The following is a 19,241-nucleotide window of genomic DNA, read 5'->3' on the forward strand; positions in this document are numbered from 1 at the left end:
ATACTGCTGATTTAATAAGTGTGCTAAGCTTATTAGAATATTGACTTTTAAAATAAAGGCGTGGTTGTCCTTTATGAACCAATAACGTAGCAAAAAGTTTCCTATGTATCGATAATAGTTCCCAGTTGTTAGTAAAATTACATACACAGCCTGACATTTCTAAGTGATAAAATCCATTCCATAATTAGTGGTATTAACAAGCATCAAAAATGTCAAAAATACAAGCATTTAAAAAAAATGTTCTTCTTAAAAAGAGCACTAGCTCCAATGGGGATATGATATAATTATAAGGTCCCAGCAGCAGAATACAATAAATATGCATAAGATAGGGCTCTTGCCTCCCATCCTTTTCAATAAAGGGGATCTAACTGTAAATAGGCTACATACACATGAGAAAAGCCTTGGAAACTCAAGAAATGGCTTCAAGACTGGAAGTACTTTACAGTTGTGTATGTCAAGTCTACAGATTCGCTGGGCAACAAGCAAAAGATGAACCCATTTCGAGCTGTACAGTTAAATTGACAGAAGGGTGTAGGGTTTAGATGTAACTAAAATTTAACAAATTAAATATGTAAAAAAAAAAAAAAAGAGTGTGATCAAGTTTAGCAAACTCCACATTTTGACAGATCTTAAAAGGCAAATACCAGTATATCAAGTATTTGAATTTATAGGACTATTCACCTTTCTACACTTACCTTTATTTCCATTTTCCGAGATCAAGAAACCCAAGATGTAAAAACACACACATACAACATTACTTCTTTACATCATTAATGAAAAGTTTTTAATCATCTTTAGGATTACAAAACATGCTTTCATTGAGAACATATTTAAGGGTTACAATCCAATACTGTAGTAGATGCGGAAGATAGAACCTCAAAACGAGAACTCTGTACACATTGCATCTGTCACAAAAGCTTTCAGAATAATTAGTACTGAAGTCCATATGATACACACAAGCGACTTGATTAAGTTAGCATGGTTAATTAACACACTAGGGAAAGCACTGGAATGACAAAAGCTTAAATTACAGTAAATCAAAGCAAAAATTAATATTTAGCATATAGATATAAAGAAAGAAAACAGCAAAGTGAGACTTGGGGCTTTAGAGATCATAAACAATAGTTACTTCGCACAAGTTGTACGGATTAGAAAATAAGCTGTTGTTTCCAAAAGGACCAGTTTCAACAAGCACTGCATTAGGAAAACGTTTTACACACTGTATACACCAGTCAATTAATGGGGTCTTCCCCAAAAGAACTTGATATGCATGCTGTATTCCAACTTGCAGTGCATTTTGGAAGATAGTCTTGACTGTAAGCAAAGGCACAATTGAAAGAGGATCTGTCACAAAAAACAGGGCACCAGTCTTGAAAACCACGAAGGAAAGTAACTATTTTCCAACTAGGGCCAGCCATAGAGTCCAAATCTCAGCAGGCTCAGTAGGAACTGGCCGAGATTCGAACCATGTATGGGCAGGCTTCAACAGCCTGACGGATTTTACATGCGATTATTGCTAGCAGCTGTTGTAGCTGCTAGCAATAATCACTGTTTTCCCGGCAGGGATGGATTCCCCCCACTCTCTGATGAGGGAACCAAGGCAAACCGTGGAAAGAATTTGTCGGCCTTAGAGCACACATACTACTTCCATAGCAGTAACACAACTGGCAGCTACAGACAGTACTGCTATACATTATATGGCCAAAAGCTTGTAGACACCCAACTACCACACCTACTATATAGGAAAAAGTATGTAGGCACCCTTACAAGTTATTGGGTTCAGGTATTTCCAGTGAACGGTATTGTTACTGCTACAACATACAAAGACATTTTAGACAACTGTGTGCTGTGACTGTTTATGAAAGGCCCTTTTCTGTTCTAGCAGGTTTAGAAAACCAGGCCCAAAAAACATGGTTTAAGGAGTTTGGTGTGGAGAAACCCAAGTGGTTTACACAGAGGCCTGACTTTTGTCTTACTGAATGCCTTTCAAATGAGTTGGAATGATGATTTAGAAGCAGGAATTCTTGACAAGCATAAGTATGTGACCTTATGCTTCTTTGGCTAAATGGACACCAATTGCAACAGACACACTCTAATATTGTGGAAAGCCTTTCCAGAAAAGTGGAGGCTGTTGTAGCCTGAAAGGCAACTCCATATTAATTTCCCATGGTTTGGAATGGTATATCCAACAAAGGTGTGATGGCCAGGAGCACACAGACTCCTGGTTGTATAATATACATTTTATGGAATTGTGACAGACTCCCTTAAAAACCTAAGCTTAGTAAACAAAACAAAAAAAAAATTGGACAAAGGACATTACTTGCAATGTGTTGATGTGTCCCTTGTGCTGCCGGCTGCTGCTTTAGTCTAAATCTTTCTTCCATCGATAATCTTCCTGCAGGGCTTAATAGAACAGAGAGACCTGTCAAATGCACTCATCAAAAGGGTTGGACTATGCCTTCCTTTTCCGCCCACCTCCTCTATACACAGAAATTGTACTATAGCTTTGCTTATGCATGAAAAACAATCTGAGTTGAGGATGGGTGGATGAATGAAAGCTCTGTCTTCTCCATTCATAGTTTTTAATTCAAAGATGCTATAGTACAGCTTCTAAGAATAGAGAAGGTAAGTGTAAAGGGCAGGCATAGTCAGCACTCCTAATGAGTGTACATGACAGGTTATTCTGTTCCAATAACCTCCACAGCACCAAAAAATTACCACTGGTTGGGGGGGAGGAGGAGGAGATTCAACTAAATCAGCATCCAGCAGCACAAGGGACACAATGTACTGACTGTAAGCAATTCCCCTTGTGCTGATATTTAAAAAATAATTTAGAATAAACTTAGGCTTTAAATAACTTGCCCAAACACCAAGAGTGGCCCACATTCTGAACAGTCTAATATTGGTCATACACATGATTGATGATTTGATAAGACAATTGTTTTAATAAAAAGAAATTACACCTATCAAAAACCAAGCAGCACCTCCTACATAAAGATTGTTTTAAATCAAAAAGAAAAAATTAGGACCTGGTTGAATATCATATTTGACCAAAATGTATCTTTTTTGCCCGTTATCAGCTTTGAGCCGAAGCTCATTTAAAAAAAGTGATGGTCACCACGGTGCTGTATCTGAAATCTGGCATTTAAAAAAAAAAAAAAAAGTCTGCCAAGAGAATTTAAATGGCAGAAAGATCTGTTATGGGTTTTTGTGGGAGGTGGAGAGGATTTATGCAGTACTTTAAGCATCTATATAAGTGCATGTGCGGTCTGTACCTCCCTTGGTGTGGACTAACACTTGAACATATGATCTTTTCTCAAACTCAAATAAAGCTAGCAGTGAGGGAAAGAAGGCAGACAGGGGTTAGTGGGGGTTAATTAGAACCTTAGCGTTTATCCTGTGTTTTCAAGTACTGAGGAAAACAACAGCACAACGGACAGACTGTCATCAGGGGACTGATTGTTATATTTGCTATTAGAATTATTTTGGTTTTGGTTACAAAAACGCATTAGCTCTACCTTGTCGTGTTCCTCTTTGCTCAAGCTAAGTGCAAGCTGAAGCTGCAATTCTTCTTCGGACACAGGCGGGGGCTGGGAAAGAAAAACAAAATAAAAGCACAAGACACACCAGCATGGTGGGAAAAGAACGACAAAAAAATAACACATGGAGGGAAGGGGAAAAATAGGCAAACAAGGACAGATGAGTTCAAACTTTATAAACTGCCATATATACCACAGCTTCAGATCTTCTAACTAGAATTAAGACACTGGACACAACATATAAAACAAAAAAATATTGTAAAATTATGTATGGCAGAATTATATGAAAATGTTCAACTAGCCATTCAAAATTTTATGGGAAAAAAACCTAGGTTGAATTTTTTAAATAAACGCCAACCTTCCATGGTACTTTGTATGGTATTATTTCCAATTCGGTGGCAACACATGGTAAGCTAAGAGATAGTGAACAACAAGCCATAAATAACTACTAACCTATCAATTTTTGAACAATCTAGGCAGATTTTGAAAGGCTGAAGCTGGGAATACTGCGGCCAAAAACCAAAAGAAGAACAAAACGCAACGGTTAAATGTAAATACAGATAGGTAAACCAAACCTCAGCAAAAAATGGTACATGCTGGTAACAGGAAAGTAAGGGGTAGAAGAACAAAAGTTTATGAACTGAGAAGGGAAATGTAGGATCTTTCTTCTGGTCCAAAAAGGAACTGTAACCGTCATCTTATTGTAACTGGAATTATAGCTAAAATTCCAGTTATACCTTCAGTCTTGCACAGTTATAAAAGGCTCTGCTCCTCAACTGAAATTGCTCTGATTCTTCTGCACACTGAGCTTTTCAAGCTTCAGCAAGTCCGATAGAGCCCACCTCATTCCCTGTCTGGAGGTTGTCCCATCACAACCAAAACCCTTTTTATATAAAAGTATTACCATGTTTATGAAGGGGGAGGGAGTACCAGAAAAGTCAAAATATAAGCAGTTTAACCTTCAGCTTTAATCACTACAGATAGGGAGATCTACAGGAAAATGAAGTGGTTCCTCGGGATAGCCCAAGAATCTGACCTTTAATTTGAGCATAGTAAATCATCAATCAGCTGCAGAAAACCTTTAAGTGTGCAGGAAAAACGCAAGTTTAACAAAAGCAATGGCGAGAAAAACCTGCAAAGGGATCCTGCAAAAGAAACAAATTGAGAATTTCAAGGAGTAATAGACACCACTGCACAAAACTGAAAGCATCTCTCACAAACTGTAAAAATGCTAGCCAATTTCACAAGTCATCCAAACTAATAGAAGTTCTACCGCTCAATGATCAGACCTTCTTCACCACACAAATGCGTGAACAGGAGGCCAAGATACTCCAGAGTGACCTACAAGGGATAGCAGAGTAAAGGAGGACAACAAAAGGATCAAATGTAAAGCTGGCCATACACTGAATGATATTGGATTTTTTTTTCCAGCTGCAGAAAAAAAAAAAAAAAAAAGTGTTTGGCTAGCTTTAGTTTCAAGTTGAACATCAACACATCAACCATCAATCTCACTACTTTGACCAGACACCGTGGGACTGACAAAAGCTGGATTCTTAGAGCTGTGTACTTGTTAAGGAAGAATAACCTGCAAGAATTCCTAGATCTGTCCTGACTATTATTGTATTATGCAAGAACACAGGATGAAACCAAAAGAAACCATGGAATGGACTGAACAGAGTTTAAGCGGAACTTTAGGCAGATGTAAAAAAGAGAAACAATGCAGGTCTTTATTCATTTTTTTTCTAGTTTTAGTATCTGTATAGCATTTGATAGCAGCCTATACTGTATACAGGAGCACTTAAATCCAGAGAGGGCGCAAGACTGGGAGCCAAGAATGTGCTCAGCATGCAAATGTAATTGCAAGTAACAAGCTGATAGTAGGACAGAGCAGAATGAACAGGGAGATTACCTCAGAGTCGGCTTCTGCTTTTAATGACGAGTGAGTGGGCTGGGAGTGGAAGGAGGCCCAACACCAAACTAGTCTTCAAAACAACCCCCCTCCCCCTCATACCTACCATGTGAAAAAAAAAAAAAAAAAAAAAATCTGTAGACTTACCTTTTTTCTGTCCAGTCTGGTCTTGCAGCTCCGACTCCCCTGTGTCATGGAGCATTCAACAGTTCAGAATTCCAAGAGCTATGAAGTCTCCCATGGCCCAGCCGTTGTTGGTGCTCCCTTTCCCCTGCAGCTGCTTTTCACTGACACAGGGAAGCCAAAGTAGCAGGGTCAAAAGCCCAGACCAGAATAGGTAGGAGGAGGGGAGAGAAGATAGGGGGTGAAAGGCCTTAAAATAACAAGGCCCCTCCCCCAAATGCACATGTGCACCATGCCATTTGTTAAGGAAAATTAAGGCTTTTGGCCATTTTCCAGGAAAAGACAAGTAACTTTCATAGAAACAACTTGGGCACCAAAGAATTATTTGGGAATAAGCCTAAAAATGGCTGAGCACTTGTGGCAAGGAAAGTAAAATTTTCTTTCTGTTGGTTCTATACATTTCAAAAGAAGCCAGCAGTACCCCAAGGTCTGTAAAATCTTCTCAAATCTTAGCGATTTGTTTTGGCTAGACTCTATTTACCCTGAAAACCACTTTATGTTGTACATAGGCATTATGTCCGTCAATCCAACAACAAATAATGTTAAATAAAAATATAATTATTAAAACTTTTAAGGGAAACTATGAGGAAATATTTATGGGAGATGCCATTGCCGACTTGCAGGCTCCAGAGTTGTCATCTTGATTCTGGTTTACTACCCAAGTCACTTACCTAAAGACGAAAAGCACACAATTATGGCAAGCACCAGGGTGAAAACCTTGAAGTTTGCACTTATATACCAAATCATCAATGGCAATTCCCACATTCAGCCTCATAGTTCCCCTGTAAAGGTAACCTGTCATGAGAAAAACATGATAGAGGCTGCCTCTTCCTCTACTTGCTTGGTTGTTATGCTGATCCAGCAGCTTCAACACGTGCACTGATAAGGGGTTATAATTTTTCCTTAAATGTATTTACCCGATGTTCGTTGTTTCCAAGTCTGTGACCCTCTGAAATTCTAGTTTGTACGGCTCCTGGATTCTGAAAGTCAAAAATGGCAGCCCACAATTTTTTTATGTGACAGGTACAATTTAAAGTCATGAGGTAAATACAGGGCTCTTATACCTGACATCCTTCTGAAAATGCTAGCTGACTAACTGTTGCACGGTCTGTGGGAAAAGGAAAGGGAAAGAACTTCCACTGCTGGCCTCTTCCTTAAAATATTAGTTTCATCGGGAATCCATAGCTTCAGTACTTTGAGTGACAGAGCTGTAACAAGTATGAAGCAAATCAAAACAGAAGTCTTTATCGCCATACTTGATCCAGGTCAGTGAAAATATATTGACACTACTGGATCAAATCAGCTAGAAAACTAGTATTTTCAAGTGGGGGGTCAGCAATGGAAGCCTTAGCATTTCTCTGATAACAGGTTTCTCTTAAATGACCCCTTGGCAAAGACAACAGTCCCTTTCTCTCCCCCCACCCCCGAATAAGCAGCATTGGAAAAAATTCTCCCACATGTTCAACATGAAGGATGTACATTCAAGCACTCCCACACTGGAGCCTAAAGCCTAGGCTGATCCCAGTAACATGGTACAGTTAATAAAATTGTTGCATAAGGTGACCACAAAGAAAAACAGTTCTTACAAACCCAAAAGGAACCTGATCAGTCATTACCTGAATAGCACTAGAACACAGCTCACAGCATAGGTGGTTGGCATACAAATATCTTTTCAGGCTCTGCTCTCCAGTACCACTTGGAACCCTGGTAGATCAGCTATATAAATGCCATTTCTCTGAATCCCTACTTGCATAAACACTGCCTCTCACATGGAAATATCAGGCCTACTGCTAGGATTTGCAAGCATGAAGCAATGAATTGTAGAGTGGAGAATGTCTAACTTCAAAACTGTACTGCTAGCAGAAGTAGTGCTGGAGGTACAGAGCCTGCAACTGAAGATACAAATACTATGTCAGCTATGCATTAGTGTCCACAGGTGTGCGGTAAAGCTCAAATACTGTAAGAACCAATGACCTTTTATTGGATTATATAACAAAACATACAATATGTTCACAGAACTTATGGTTACAGCTGTGTTAAAGATCAATCAACATAATACAGAAAAAAAAAAAAAAAAAACTACACCTTTTGAAAATATAACCTTATTATGGACAAAATATTGGTATAAACACAGTAGAATAAAAGTTTTAAAGGGCCCGAGTGAATTTACCTTTGCTCTTACCTGCTCCGCTTCTTCCTTGCTCATGGCCAGAGCTAACTGGAGCTGCAGCTCTTCCTCGCCACTGCTCTGAGGCCATGCCTGCTCTGCTTCTGTTGTTGGGTTCATTGTTGATGCAGAAGATGCTGGAAATGTGCAATAAAAGTAAAATAGAAAACATAAGGGAACTAAAGTTCGCTTTACCTGTAAAACACAAATTAAGCAGACAGTAACAGACTTGATCTTAGGGATATATACGTAAAAAAAATAAATAAAAAAAAAACAAAAAAAAAAAAAAAAAAAAACACCACACACACACACACACACACACACACACACACACACACACACACACACACACACACACACACACACACACACACACACAAAACACACACAGCTATGCACTCTATTCTTTTATAGGCCCATCGGTCACTCCCTTTCGGAGTTGTAGAATGCCAAGCCTCACGATTGTATCCTATAAGCCCGAGTTGCCAATGACGGTTCCTGGGGGAAGGTCATCAAGGAGCCTTGGACTCAGACTGATGCAGAGGACAGCACCTACATGGCTATGAGTGGCGTTTCTGCATTAACTATGGCCGCCTTGTGCTGCAGGAAGAGAAGGAAGGAAGAGACTCCACAATTTGGACACCTCTGGAGCTTTGAATGATCCAAGGTTGGAGACAGTAGGCCGATTCTCCACTTGCAGAGAATTACATACCGCATCAATATAGGTCGAAGTGATCTCTTGTAGGACTCAGAGGTAATGGTAGAAGACTGCCAGAGATGGTCACTGTCTGGGCCTCCTAAGGCCATGGGGAGATCAGGAATCAACTCATGGTTAAGGCCTGGGAACTAGCTTAAAGCTTCTGCAGTCAGGACCACCGAGGAATTGGGTGAACCTAGCCAGAAAATCTTGTGTAACTGCAGTAAAGGCTCTCGACAATAAGACAGGGGACTCGGGTTCAATTAACAGAGCTAAGTAGGACTCCTATGAAAATCTGGGCTACATCCACAGGGTAGCAGGATTCCAGATTTCAAACATCAGTGCCCTAATGCGGCACAGAGTCTAATCTGTGGAATGGTTAGGGAGAATGTGACCTGGGCTCACATGTTGAGGCCAGATCGTCCTCTTCGTTCCTCGATACAGACAGGTTGAGATCATGTTATGGTGAGGCAACTAAGCTCAAAGTAGGAGGCAAGGCCTCAAGATCTCACAAAACCCAGACAACTGGTAGCCAGTGGGGGTCAGAAGCTCAGGAGGTGACAAAAGTCACTAGCAGTTGGAAATCCATGTGGCTCTTTGCAAAGCAGGAGCAGTAGTGAGGTTTCCTCAATGCATATAGAACAAGAACAACATGACGGATTATCCTACTCGCAATATTTGCGTCTAAGGTGAAATTGCTCCACAGAAGAGTCCTTCAGGATTGAATCTAATCTATTGAGAACAAGACTTAGTGAGCGTGGATACAATAAGACAATCCTAAAGAAGGTGTTTAAGAAGGCTTTCGATAAGGATAGACGGCAATTATTGTTTGAGAAGAAACAAGAAAAACAGAATGAGATTGTTAGAATCATAACAACGTATTCCAATAACCATGAGGTTGTAAGACGGGCAATTGACAAACATTGGCACCTTCTGTCAGGCGATCGCATTTTGAACAAATATATTAGCGACTGCCCACAAATCACTTTTAGCAAGTGCCCCTCTTTGAAGGACAGACTAGTTCGGAATCACTTCCAGGATCTTAGGGACATTGGGGACGAGAGTCCAGGTATGTTCAGATGCAAGGATTGTGAATATTGCAGTTGGATGTTGGAGGGCTCATATTACGTCCTGCCCAATGGAGAGACTTAACATATGAGATTTCATGCTGACTGCCAGACAAAGGGTTTCGTGTATATTGCTTTTTTGTAAATGTGGTTCGTTCTATATCGGGAAAACCTCCAGGAATTTCTGGAGACGGGTATACGACCACATTTACTACATTAGAAAAAATTTACTATACACACCCATAGGCAGACACGTTGCACTCCAGCACAAGAATGATACATCTATGGTCTGTTTCACGGCCCTTGAAAGGGTCAGGGAGGACCCACGTGGTGGGAATATCGATCTGCGGTTGCTCCAGCGTGAGGCCAAATGTATTTTTAAGTTGAACGCTACCCGAGCACCTGGTCTCAATGAGTCTTTAAGCTACAGGTCATTCCTTTAACCATAAATAAAAAAGACAGGGCTATCCCAAAACATGGTGTATTTGGGTTTTTGTCCTGCCTTGTTGGATTTTTTGTCTTCTTTTGCCCTTTCCCCCCCCCCCCCCTCCTTTCCTCTATTTTCCCTCTCCTCCCCTCTGTCATGCTGCGTTTTTGAGATGTCAGATCTATTGAGAGTGAATCATGATTCTGTAGGTTAAAATTGGATATAAAAATAGTCAGGTCCATAAATATTGGGACATCGACACAATTCGAATCTTTTTGGCTCCATACCCCACCACAATGGATTTGAAATGAAACGAACAAGATGTGCTTTCACTGCAGACTTCCAGCTTTAATTTGAGGGTATTTACATCCAAATCAGGTGAACGGTGTAGGAATTACAACAGTTTGTATATGTGCCTCCCACTTTTTAAGGGACCAAAAGTAATGGGACAATTGGCTGCTCAGCTGTTCCATGGCCAGGTGTGTGTTATTCCCTCATTATACCATTTACAAGGAGCAGATAAAAGGTCCAGAGTTAATTTCAAGTGTGCTATTTGCATTTGGAATCTGTTGCTGTCAACTCTCAATATGAGATCCAAAAGAACTGTCACTATCAGTGAAGCAAGCCATCATTAGGCTGAAAAAAAAAAAAAAAAAAAACCATCAGAGAGATAGCAAAAACATTAGGTGTGGCCAAATCAACTGTTTGGAACATCCTTAAAAAGAAAGAACGCACCGGTGAGCACAGCAACACCAAAAGACCCGGAAGACCACAGAAAACAACTGTGGTGGATTACTGAAGAATTCTTTCCCTGGTGAAGAAAACACCCTTAACAACAGTTGGCCAGATCAAGAACACTCACCGGGAGGTAGGTGTATGTGTGTCAAGGTCAACAATCAAGAGAAGACTTCACCAGAGTGAATACAGAGGGTTCACCACAAGATGTAAACCATTGGTGAGCCTCAAAAACAGGAAGGCCAGATTAGAGTTTGCCAAACATCATCTAAAAAAGCTTTCACAGTTCTGGAACAACATCCTATGGACAGATGAGACCAAGATCAACTTGTACCAGAGTGATGGGAAGAGTAGCGTATGGAGAAGGAAAGGAACTGCTCATGATCCAAAACATACCACCTCATCAGTGAAGCATGGTGGTGGTAGTAATGTCATGGTGTGGGCATGTATGGCTGCCAATATAACTGGTTCTCTTGTATTTATTGATGGTGTGACTGCTGACAAAAGCAGCAAGATCAATTCTGAAGTGTTTCAGGCAATATTATCTGCTCATATTCAGCAAAATGCTTCAGAACTCATTGGATGGTGCTTCATAGTGCAGATGGACAATGACCCGAAGCATACTGCAAAAGCAACCAAAGAGTTTAAGGGAAAGAAGTGGAATGTTATGCAATGGCCAAGTCAATCACCTGACCTGAATCCGATTGAGCATGCATTTCACTTGCTGAAGACAAAACTGAAGGGAAAATGCCCCAAGAACAAGCAGGAACTGAAGACAGTTGCAGTAGAGGCCTGGCAGAGCATCACCAGGGATGAAACCCAGCATCTGGTGATGTATATGCGTTCCAGACTTCAGGCTGTAATTGACTGCAAAGGATTTGCAACAAAGTATTAAAAAGTGAAAAAAGAGAGATGCAGCTCACAAACACTCTTGTCTGGAATGACACCGCCCTAACGCTAGTTGGTTCCAGGTGCTGGCTTTGCTGGGTTGCAACGGAATGAGAAGAAATCCTGGATAGCCGCACTCTGGGATAAGGACATCTTTATTTAGGTAAAATCAAACAATACAAGCAATTGCAGAGAAGTACAGGGTGGTAGACAAACGCGTTTCACATCATTTGGATGCTTATTCGTAGCTGGGAATACGGATGCTATGCTACGAATAAGCATCCAAATGATGTGAAACGTGTTAGCAGTCTACCACCCTGTACTTCTCTGCAATTGCTTGTATTGTTGGATTTTACCTAAATAAAGATGTCCTTATCCCAGAGTGCGGCTATCCAGGATTTCTTCTCATTCCGTATTAAAAAGTGAAAGTTTGATGGATGATTGTTAATCTGTCCCATTACTTTTGGTCCCTTAAAAAGTGGGAGGCACATATACAAACTGTTGTAATTCCTACACTGTTCGCCTGATTTGGATGTAAATACCCTCAAATTAAAGCTGAAAGTCTGCAGTTAAAGCACATCTTGTTCGTTTCATTTCAAATTCATTGTGGTGGTGTATGGAGCCAAAAAGATTAGAATTGTGTCGATGTCCCAATATTTATGGACCTGACTGTATAAGGAAGGTTGGGGATACTGCTTGAACATACGTGGCGGTCCATGTTATTTTTTAATTCATTTTGTAGTGTGATTATATTATCAAACGTTTTTCATATATTTTTCTAAAGGGTTAATCTGAGGAGCCCACTGGTATACAGAGGTGGATATGCGAGATCTGGATCCTATTGAGATTCTTAGGGGGGCTCCACCGGGCATGGTAGGTGGTGGAGTTGACGGTGGTGGCGTCTGGGGGTCCCCCCCTCCCTTTTCTTCTTTTATATATTTAAATTACTTATTTACGTATTTTTTTGTTTATTTTGATGTTAGGGTTCTTCCCAGCTGAGTTGCATATGATCTGTGTCCACCAGTGGCGCTGTATCACTGCAGTCGTCCCTTCCAGTTGTCGGCTCTACATTTGCGGTGATTCCCGCCCCGTCCGCGCATGTGCAGAGTTTCGTTTTCTCCGCTCTATGTTATGAGGCTGATGCGCCGGAGTGTGAAGTCATTCCGACTCACACGCGCTTTCTCTGGTTGCCTCGGTTTTTTTTTTTCTCTCCTCCTTCTAGCTGCAACAGCTGTGCAAACTTAATTTTGGCGCCACATTGTTTATATAGTTACCCTTTCATGCTGGGTTTGGTGAGCGGTGTACTATGTGGAGCTGTCTTTCTGAATGGTAGGTGCTGCTTGTTTTTCTGTGCTGAATTTATGACTATATGGTGGATCTTTTCATACCATGGTTCGATTTGATAACTAGACTGTATGTTATCCTGAATTGTAATTAACATACACATACATACATACATACATATATATTCCTTATGGTCTTTTTAGAGGCGCTGGTCAATAGATATTCTTCTTGCCAGACCCTCTATTACAACTTGTTTGGTACCATCTCTGGTTGGACTATTCTGCAGAGCTCAATGTTAGGAGACAGTCTTCTCTCCCCCTCGGTTTGAGTTGTATGGACTGAGATGTAGATCCCACCTAGGTAAAACCTGCAGTCTCATCTTTTTGCTTTGTCTCACTTGCTATCCCTTTCTCTGCCATCAATCTTTTCCCATTTTGGGGTGTTTGATTTAGGGGTTTTATTTTTTCGGCAATTGGTCCTTCCTTTCCCAGCAAGACGTTTTCTTGTTAAGAATTCCTTGTTGCGCTACTGCTTTGTGAGCATTGGATATGTGATCAAAGTATACTGGGCTTGAACAATTTTTGTGTCTAGTGTACCTATTAATGTGGCCATAACTTGTTGTGGCCTTTTTTTGGATAGATTGATTTTCTTGGATAGATTGATATTTACCAATGGAAGGTATTTATGTATATTGCTTTGCTACTAATTCATTGCCTGTTTTAATAACTCTACAGGCTTATTGGGAAATATTCGGATCCAGGTCCTGCATCCCTGTCTCTATACACTCCCCCCGGTTTATGAGGGGCATACCATTTCTGCTCCTCAGTTTTGACTATCTGGGTTCTGTAAAGCGTAAGTTTGAATATCATTGAGTAATATTTTTTTATTTATCTATACTTTATATATTTACATATTATTGGTCCTGCCTGTGTTTTAATATATGTATCTCTCCTATCTTTCCATTTTAAGGTTTATTGTTATATGTTAAGGTTGGTTCTGAAGAAGCTATCATGTGAAACGCATCAACCATCCTGTCTTCACATATACTGTAACCTGTATTGCTGAACCTCTAGACAGTATTCTGTTTTTAGTAGGTTTATATGTATGATTTTTTTGTAATAAACTCTTATTAATTTATATTTGGTCCTATTCCTCAGTGGTACTGCGATAATCCATCATGTTCTTGTTCTATATACTGTGTTTAGGATGAGGTACCCCTCCTTTAGCCTTTTGTTTTGCATTTCCTCAATGCCAAATAGCAGGAAAGAGAGCAGACGGCGCAAGTCCACCCAACAGATGTCAACTCTGACTTCAGCCTCGTACACACGATCCAATTGTTGACCAACAGAGCGTCAGACTTTTGTCCGAAGGGCGTGTGCCAGGAACTTGTCTTGCGTACACAACTGTCGGCCAACAAACACGAATGTAGTGACGTACTACTAGGGCTGGGGAAAAAAAAAAAAACAAAAAAAAAAAAAAAAAATCAATTTAAATCTTGAATCGAGTTTATAGGTCAAATCGATTCAAAATTTAAGCAAAATCGTTTTTTTAGATTTTTTTTTTTTTCACTGCGCCGGTCCTGAAGAGCTGCGGGCAGGAGTTTTTAGGCGAGGCTTCGGCCTAGTCCGCGAGGCCGGACGTCGCGACCTCGCCTAAAAACTCCTGCCCACAGCTCCTCAGGACCGGCGTGGTGTCCAAAAAAAAAAAAAAAACCCCGCAGATTTTTTTTTTTTTCTAGAAAATCTCCCAGCCCTACGTACTACGTGGAATTTCAGCTCATGAGCGACACGCTTTGGGCACCTTCTTCTAATGTCGTGTTTGGTGAGCATTGATTCCGAGCACATGTGTTTGTACTTTGGACTTGTGTGACGGACTTGTGAACACACGATATGAAAATCTGACAGACCATTGTTCGAAAATTTACTAGCCTGCCATCCAACATTTGTTGACCGAAAGTTGGACAACAATTGTCTGATGGAGCGTACCAACAGTCGGATTTTAGGTAAACAGTCTGTCATCACACAATTCCCGGATGAAAATCTGATCGTGTGTAGGAGGCTTTAGCGTTAAACCAATGAAATGCGGGAAATTCAAAGGCACCCTGTGATAGTCTCACCCGGGACAGAGGCTTTTGGAGGGGACTGAATGCTAGCCTCTTGCCTACTGATTATGGGCCCTAGATTTTAAGGGAACAATACTGTTTGTGAGGTGTATGCCTGGGGACCCTTGAAGTAATGTTACTTTGGATTCAAGTCCATGTCCCCCCCAAGACACACAGACTCTGGGAACCCTGTATATGCCATATTAGAAATGGTGACTGCTTCATACTGTGGGGACTCATAGCAGATGCTGTCATCAACTCCAGCCACCTGTCTGTTGTCTGCTATAATGTGTTTATTGTAAATAAGTCAGTGTGGCATCTAAGAGTCTTTCACCCATTGTTTGTGCCAATTAATGCTGCTATTGTGTGAAGGAGTTCTGTGTTGATATTTATGATAATGTGTATTGTATAGTCAGTGAGCTAGGAGACAAGGCTGCCCTGAAAGCTCATATCTGAGTCACCTAGTCTGGTTAAATAATTAATTAGCTTATGTTAATTAGGTTTCTGGTTACAGTTGGTCATCCTGGTGTATATATTTGTGTGGGATCCCAAATAAACCACTTCTGGTATAGCAACCAAACGAGTACTGCCTTGTTATTGGTGGTCAGCGGTTAGGAATATCTGATATCTATATTCAGACTGGGAGGAAGCGGTATATGACGAAAGCACTCAAGCGGTCATGGTCAAAACAATAAGCTGCTTAGCCTGAACACCAGAGATGGTACAAGCACTGAGAGAATGCCAACAGTTCTGCACGTGGAAAGCGTTTTATGGCTATCATACCAGAATGGGGTCAAGAAAGCTAGGCTAGCCCATAATGTAGTGTGAGGTCTGGGTGAAGCATTTCAAAGCCAGGTTGAGGAAAGCCTGATCTGGAGAGCTGCAACAACAGACCAGCTCAAGCAGCGATGTAGCCAGGAATCTTAACTGAGGAGGAATTTAAGAAAAAAAAAAAAAAAAAAGTAGTATAAAAGAAATGGTTAGACTATTCCCAGAAGAGCTGAAGAAAATATGTTCATCCACCTAGGCCAATAGAAAGAAAAAAAAAAAAAAAACCTGGGGTATTCTGAGAAAAGGAGGGGTTATCCTGGGCTGGCCTACAGAATTTTTTGTTTGCAGGTATCCGATTATCCTGAAGGCAGTAGAACCTGACAAAATAATAAAAAAGGAATGTAGGTTTGTAGTCCTACAGCTGTAACCAGGGGCTCATGGTTTAAAAATCAAGTCTATAAAATTACAACAATCAATATTTTTGCCCACAAAACACCACTATATTTGGAGGTAAAAGGACAGTAATCTACACAGTCATCTTGTTTTTTTTGACCCCACAAAGTTTAAAATGGCAGAACACATGTCCTCAAACTCAAGGTTGTTTTTGTCATTCGAGCCCCAGTTAGAGATCTAAAGAACATGTAAAGCCAACATTTCATATTCCTGATATGTGCTTACTGTACCATGTACTTGTATCAAAAGTATCTTGTTCTCTTTGTATTGCTTACTTTGTGTGAAATCCCTGGTGCTCCTGCCAGTCAGTCCCTCTGCTTTCCAATTAAAAACTGACCACACTAAGCAGGAGAACACACCATGGTCAGTTCTATAGCTATGCTGGGAACTCAATGTGGTCTCATTTGTCAGATTTGTGCTGTAAGATTTATCCTGACACACACACACACACACACACAGAGCCTTTCACTGGGAAGACCAATGTACTGCTGCTTCTCCTTCCCCCAGCTCTTATGCAGCTGAGAACAGTGGGTATGTGATCACTTAAACACAAAAAGGTGAAAAATGTATTTTTAATGGTTTTTGTATATGTATACACAAATGCTTTCTATTTCTATTTTAAACTGAATGGGTTGTTTTACAAGGTGATAGTTTGCAATCACTTTCATTTTTATTTTAGGTGGTCATCAAAAGGCAAGAAGCTAGCATAATCTTTTTGCTGATATCCACACTTGGAAACTTTCTACCAGCATAGGTCTGAAGGAAGTGCAAACCTGAATAAGTTTGCTGACATATGGGGTACCCTGCTCTAACCTCCATTTATCAGAGGGCTAAAAGAATTCAAAAACCATTTGTGCACAGGATTTACAAGACTTTTAGTCAAGAAAAAAAAAAAAAAAATAGCGATTGTAAAATAAAATAATTGAATTTCACTCTTATGCAGCTAAAAAATGCACCACTCATTGCATAACAAATATACTGAGATTAGATTAAAAAGGCTGAAGGTCTTTTCACAGGGTGAGGCACAGCATAACGACAATTACTCATTATTGATCACCGTCTACAATAAAAACAGTTGGTTTTTACTCCATGCTCACTGGGTCCCCTAGAAGGTAAGTACAATGTCATACAATAGGGGAGATTCATGAGCCCCAAGTGAAAGGAAAGGTGGAGATGTTGCCACTAACTCCCAACTTTAAAGGGGTTGTAAAGTTATTTTTTTTTTTTTTTTTAAAATAACAAACATGTTATACTTACCTTCACTGTGCAGCTCGTTCTGCACAGAGTGGCCCCGAACCTGGTCTTCTGGGGTCCCTCGGCGGCTGTTTCAGCTCCTCCCCGCAAGCATTTACCACCTTCATGCGAGCTCCCTCGCACGGTGGTGAGTGCTTGCGGGCGCGCTCCCGTGATACAGCCGGCGGCTATAGCCGCTCGCTGTATCACTCAGCCCCGCCCCCCGGCGCGCTGCGTCATCGGATGTGATTGACAGCAGCGCGAGCCAATGGCTGCGCTGCTTTCAATCCATCCACTGCAGCCAATCAGCGACCAGGCTGAGCTGCAATGAAGCTGACGAGGACGAGCAGCAAAGATTCGAGGCGTCAGGTAAGTAAAACGGGGGGGGCTGGGGGCGGCGGTACTGTAAAAAGTTTTTTCACCTTAATGCATAGAATGCATTAAGGTGAAAAAATTTTTACCTTTACAACCCCTTTAAGGCCTGGTTCACACCTATGCATTTTTTAGCATGTTTTCAATTTTGCAGAAACACACTACAATACCAACATGGTTTCCTCTGAATGTAGTTCAACTATGGATCTCTGTAAACACACAAATCCCGGTTCTTTCAGGGGTGAGGAGAGAGATTGTGTGTTCATACCAAGTATGGACACCGATCTCTCTTCTCCCTTAGTCAGTCCCATCCTTCCACACAGTTAGAACACACCTAGTGAACACAGTTAACCCCTCCTCTGCCAGTGACATTTATACAGTTTTTATAGCACTGATCGCTGTATAATTGTCAATGGTCCTAAAAATGTGCCAAAAGTGTCCAATGTGTCCGCCGTAATAGTGCAGTCCCGATAAAAATTGTAGATTGCTACCATTACCAGTAAAAAACAATAAAAAAAAAAAAAAAAAAAATTAAAAGCCCCCAAATCTATCCCCTATTTTGTAGACGCTATAACTTTTGTGCAAACCAATCAATATACGCTTATTGCGATATATTTACCAACAATACGTAGAAGAATACATATCGGCCTAAACTGGGGAAAAAGCTGAGTTAGACTTACCGGTAACTCCTTTTCTGAGAGTCTTCCAGGACAGCCCATGAGACCTTGGGCTCCTCCTACCAGGACAGGAAACACGTCACCCCCACCAGATAAAAGGGCGGTCCTCCAGGCCCATGTCAGTATTCTCAAGAACCGTAGGACCCTGCAAAACATATGCATAATACACATAACTTCAGACAATACCGGGTGGGAATCCGGCAGTCCTGGAAGACTCTCAGAAAAGGAGTTACCGGTAAGTCTAACTCAGCTTTTCTCCAAGCGTCTTCCAGGACAGCCCATGAGACGATGAGCCAGAACTTACCAGTCTAGGGAGGGACAACTGCCTGAAGGACCTTACGACCAAACGCCTGCTCCTGAGCTAATAGGAGATCCAGGCGATAATGTTTAATGAAGGTCGAGTAACTGGACCAAGTGGCAGCCCTGCAAATTTGTTCCGGTGAGGCACCAGCCCTCTCAGCCCAAGACGTAGACAAGGCTCTAGTTGAGTGCGCAGTAAAAAAAGGTGTAGGGACCTCCCTAATTTTGTAAGCTTCCAAGATGGCTTGCTTTATCCATCTAGCCAATGTGGCTTTAGATGCACTATTCCCCTTGTGAACTCCAGAAAAGAGGACAAACAAGGCATCAGTTTTCCTAAAGGTCTTCGTGACCTCAAGATAGACCAAGAGAATCCTTCTTACATCTAGGAAACTAAATTTTCTTTCTAAGTCGCCCTGTGGCGAACTACAAAAAGTTGGC

At 41.0% G+C, this 19,241-nt stretch overlaps 1 protein-coding gene across 9 annotated transcripts in view; it reads right to left on the reverse strand.

Moving 5' to 3' along the window:
- Positions 1-19,241, reverse strand: part of LOC141110891 (epsin-1-like) — a 157,599-nt gene that overhangs the window by 70,464 nt on the left and 67,894 nt on the right. For 2 of the 9 annotated variants that reach the window (XM_073602642.1, XM_073602646.1), the window contains exons 4-6: positions 7,802-7,935; positions 6,549-6,611; positions 3,519-3,590 (exon numbers count right to left, since the gene is read on the reverse strand). In XM_073602642.1, the coding sequence (XP_073458743.1) occupies positions 3,519-3,590; positions 6,549-6,611; positions 7,802-7,935 (269 nt within the window). The remainder of the gene's footprint in view (positions 1-3,518; positions 3,591-6,548; positions 6,612-7,801; positions 7,936-19,241) is intronic. The other 7 variants (XM_073602648.1, XM_073602651.1, XM_073602647.1 and 4 more) reach the window with 5 other exon arrangements.

This window comes from Aquarana catesbeiana, linkage group LG10, assembly GCF_042186555.1.
Source record: "Aquarana catesbeiana isolate 2022-GZ linkage group LG10, ASM4218655v1, whole genome shotgun sequence".
Lineage (NCBI taxonomy): Eukaryota > Metazoa > Chordata > Amphibia > Anura > Ranidae > Aquarana > Aquarana catesbeiana.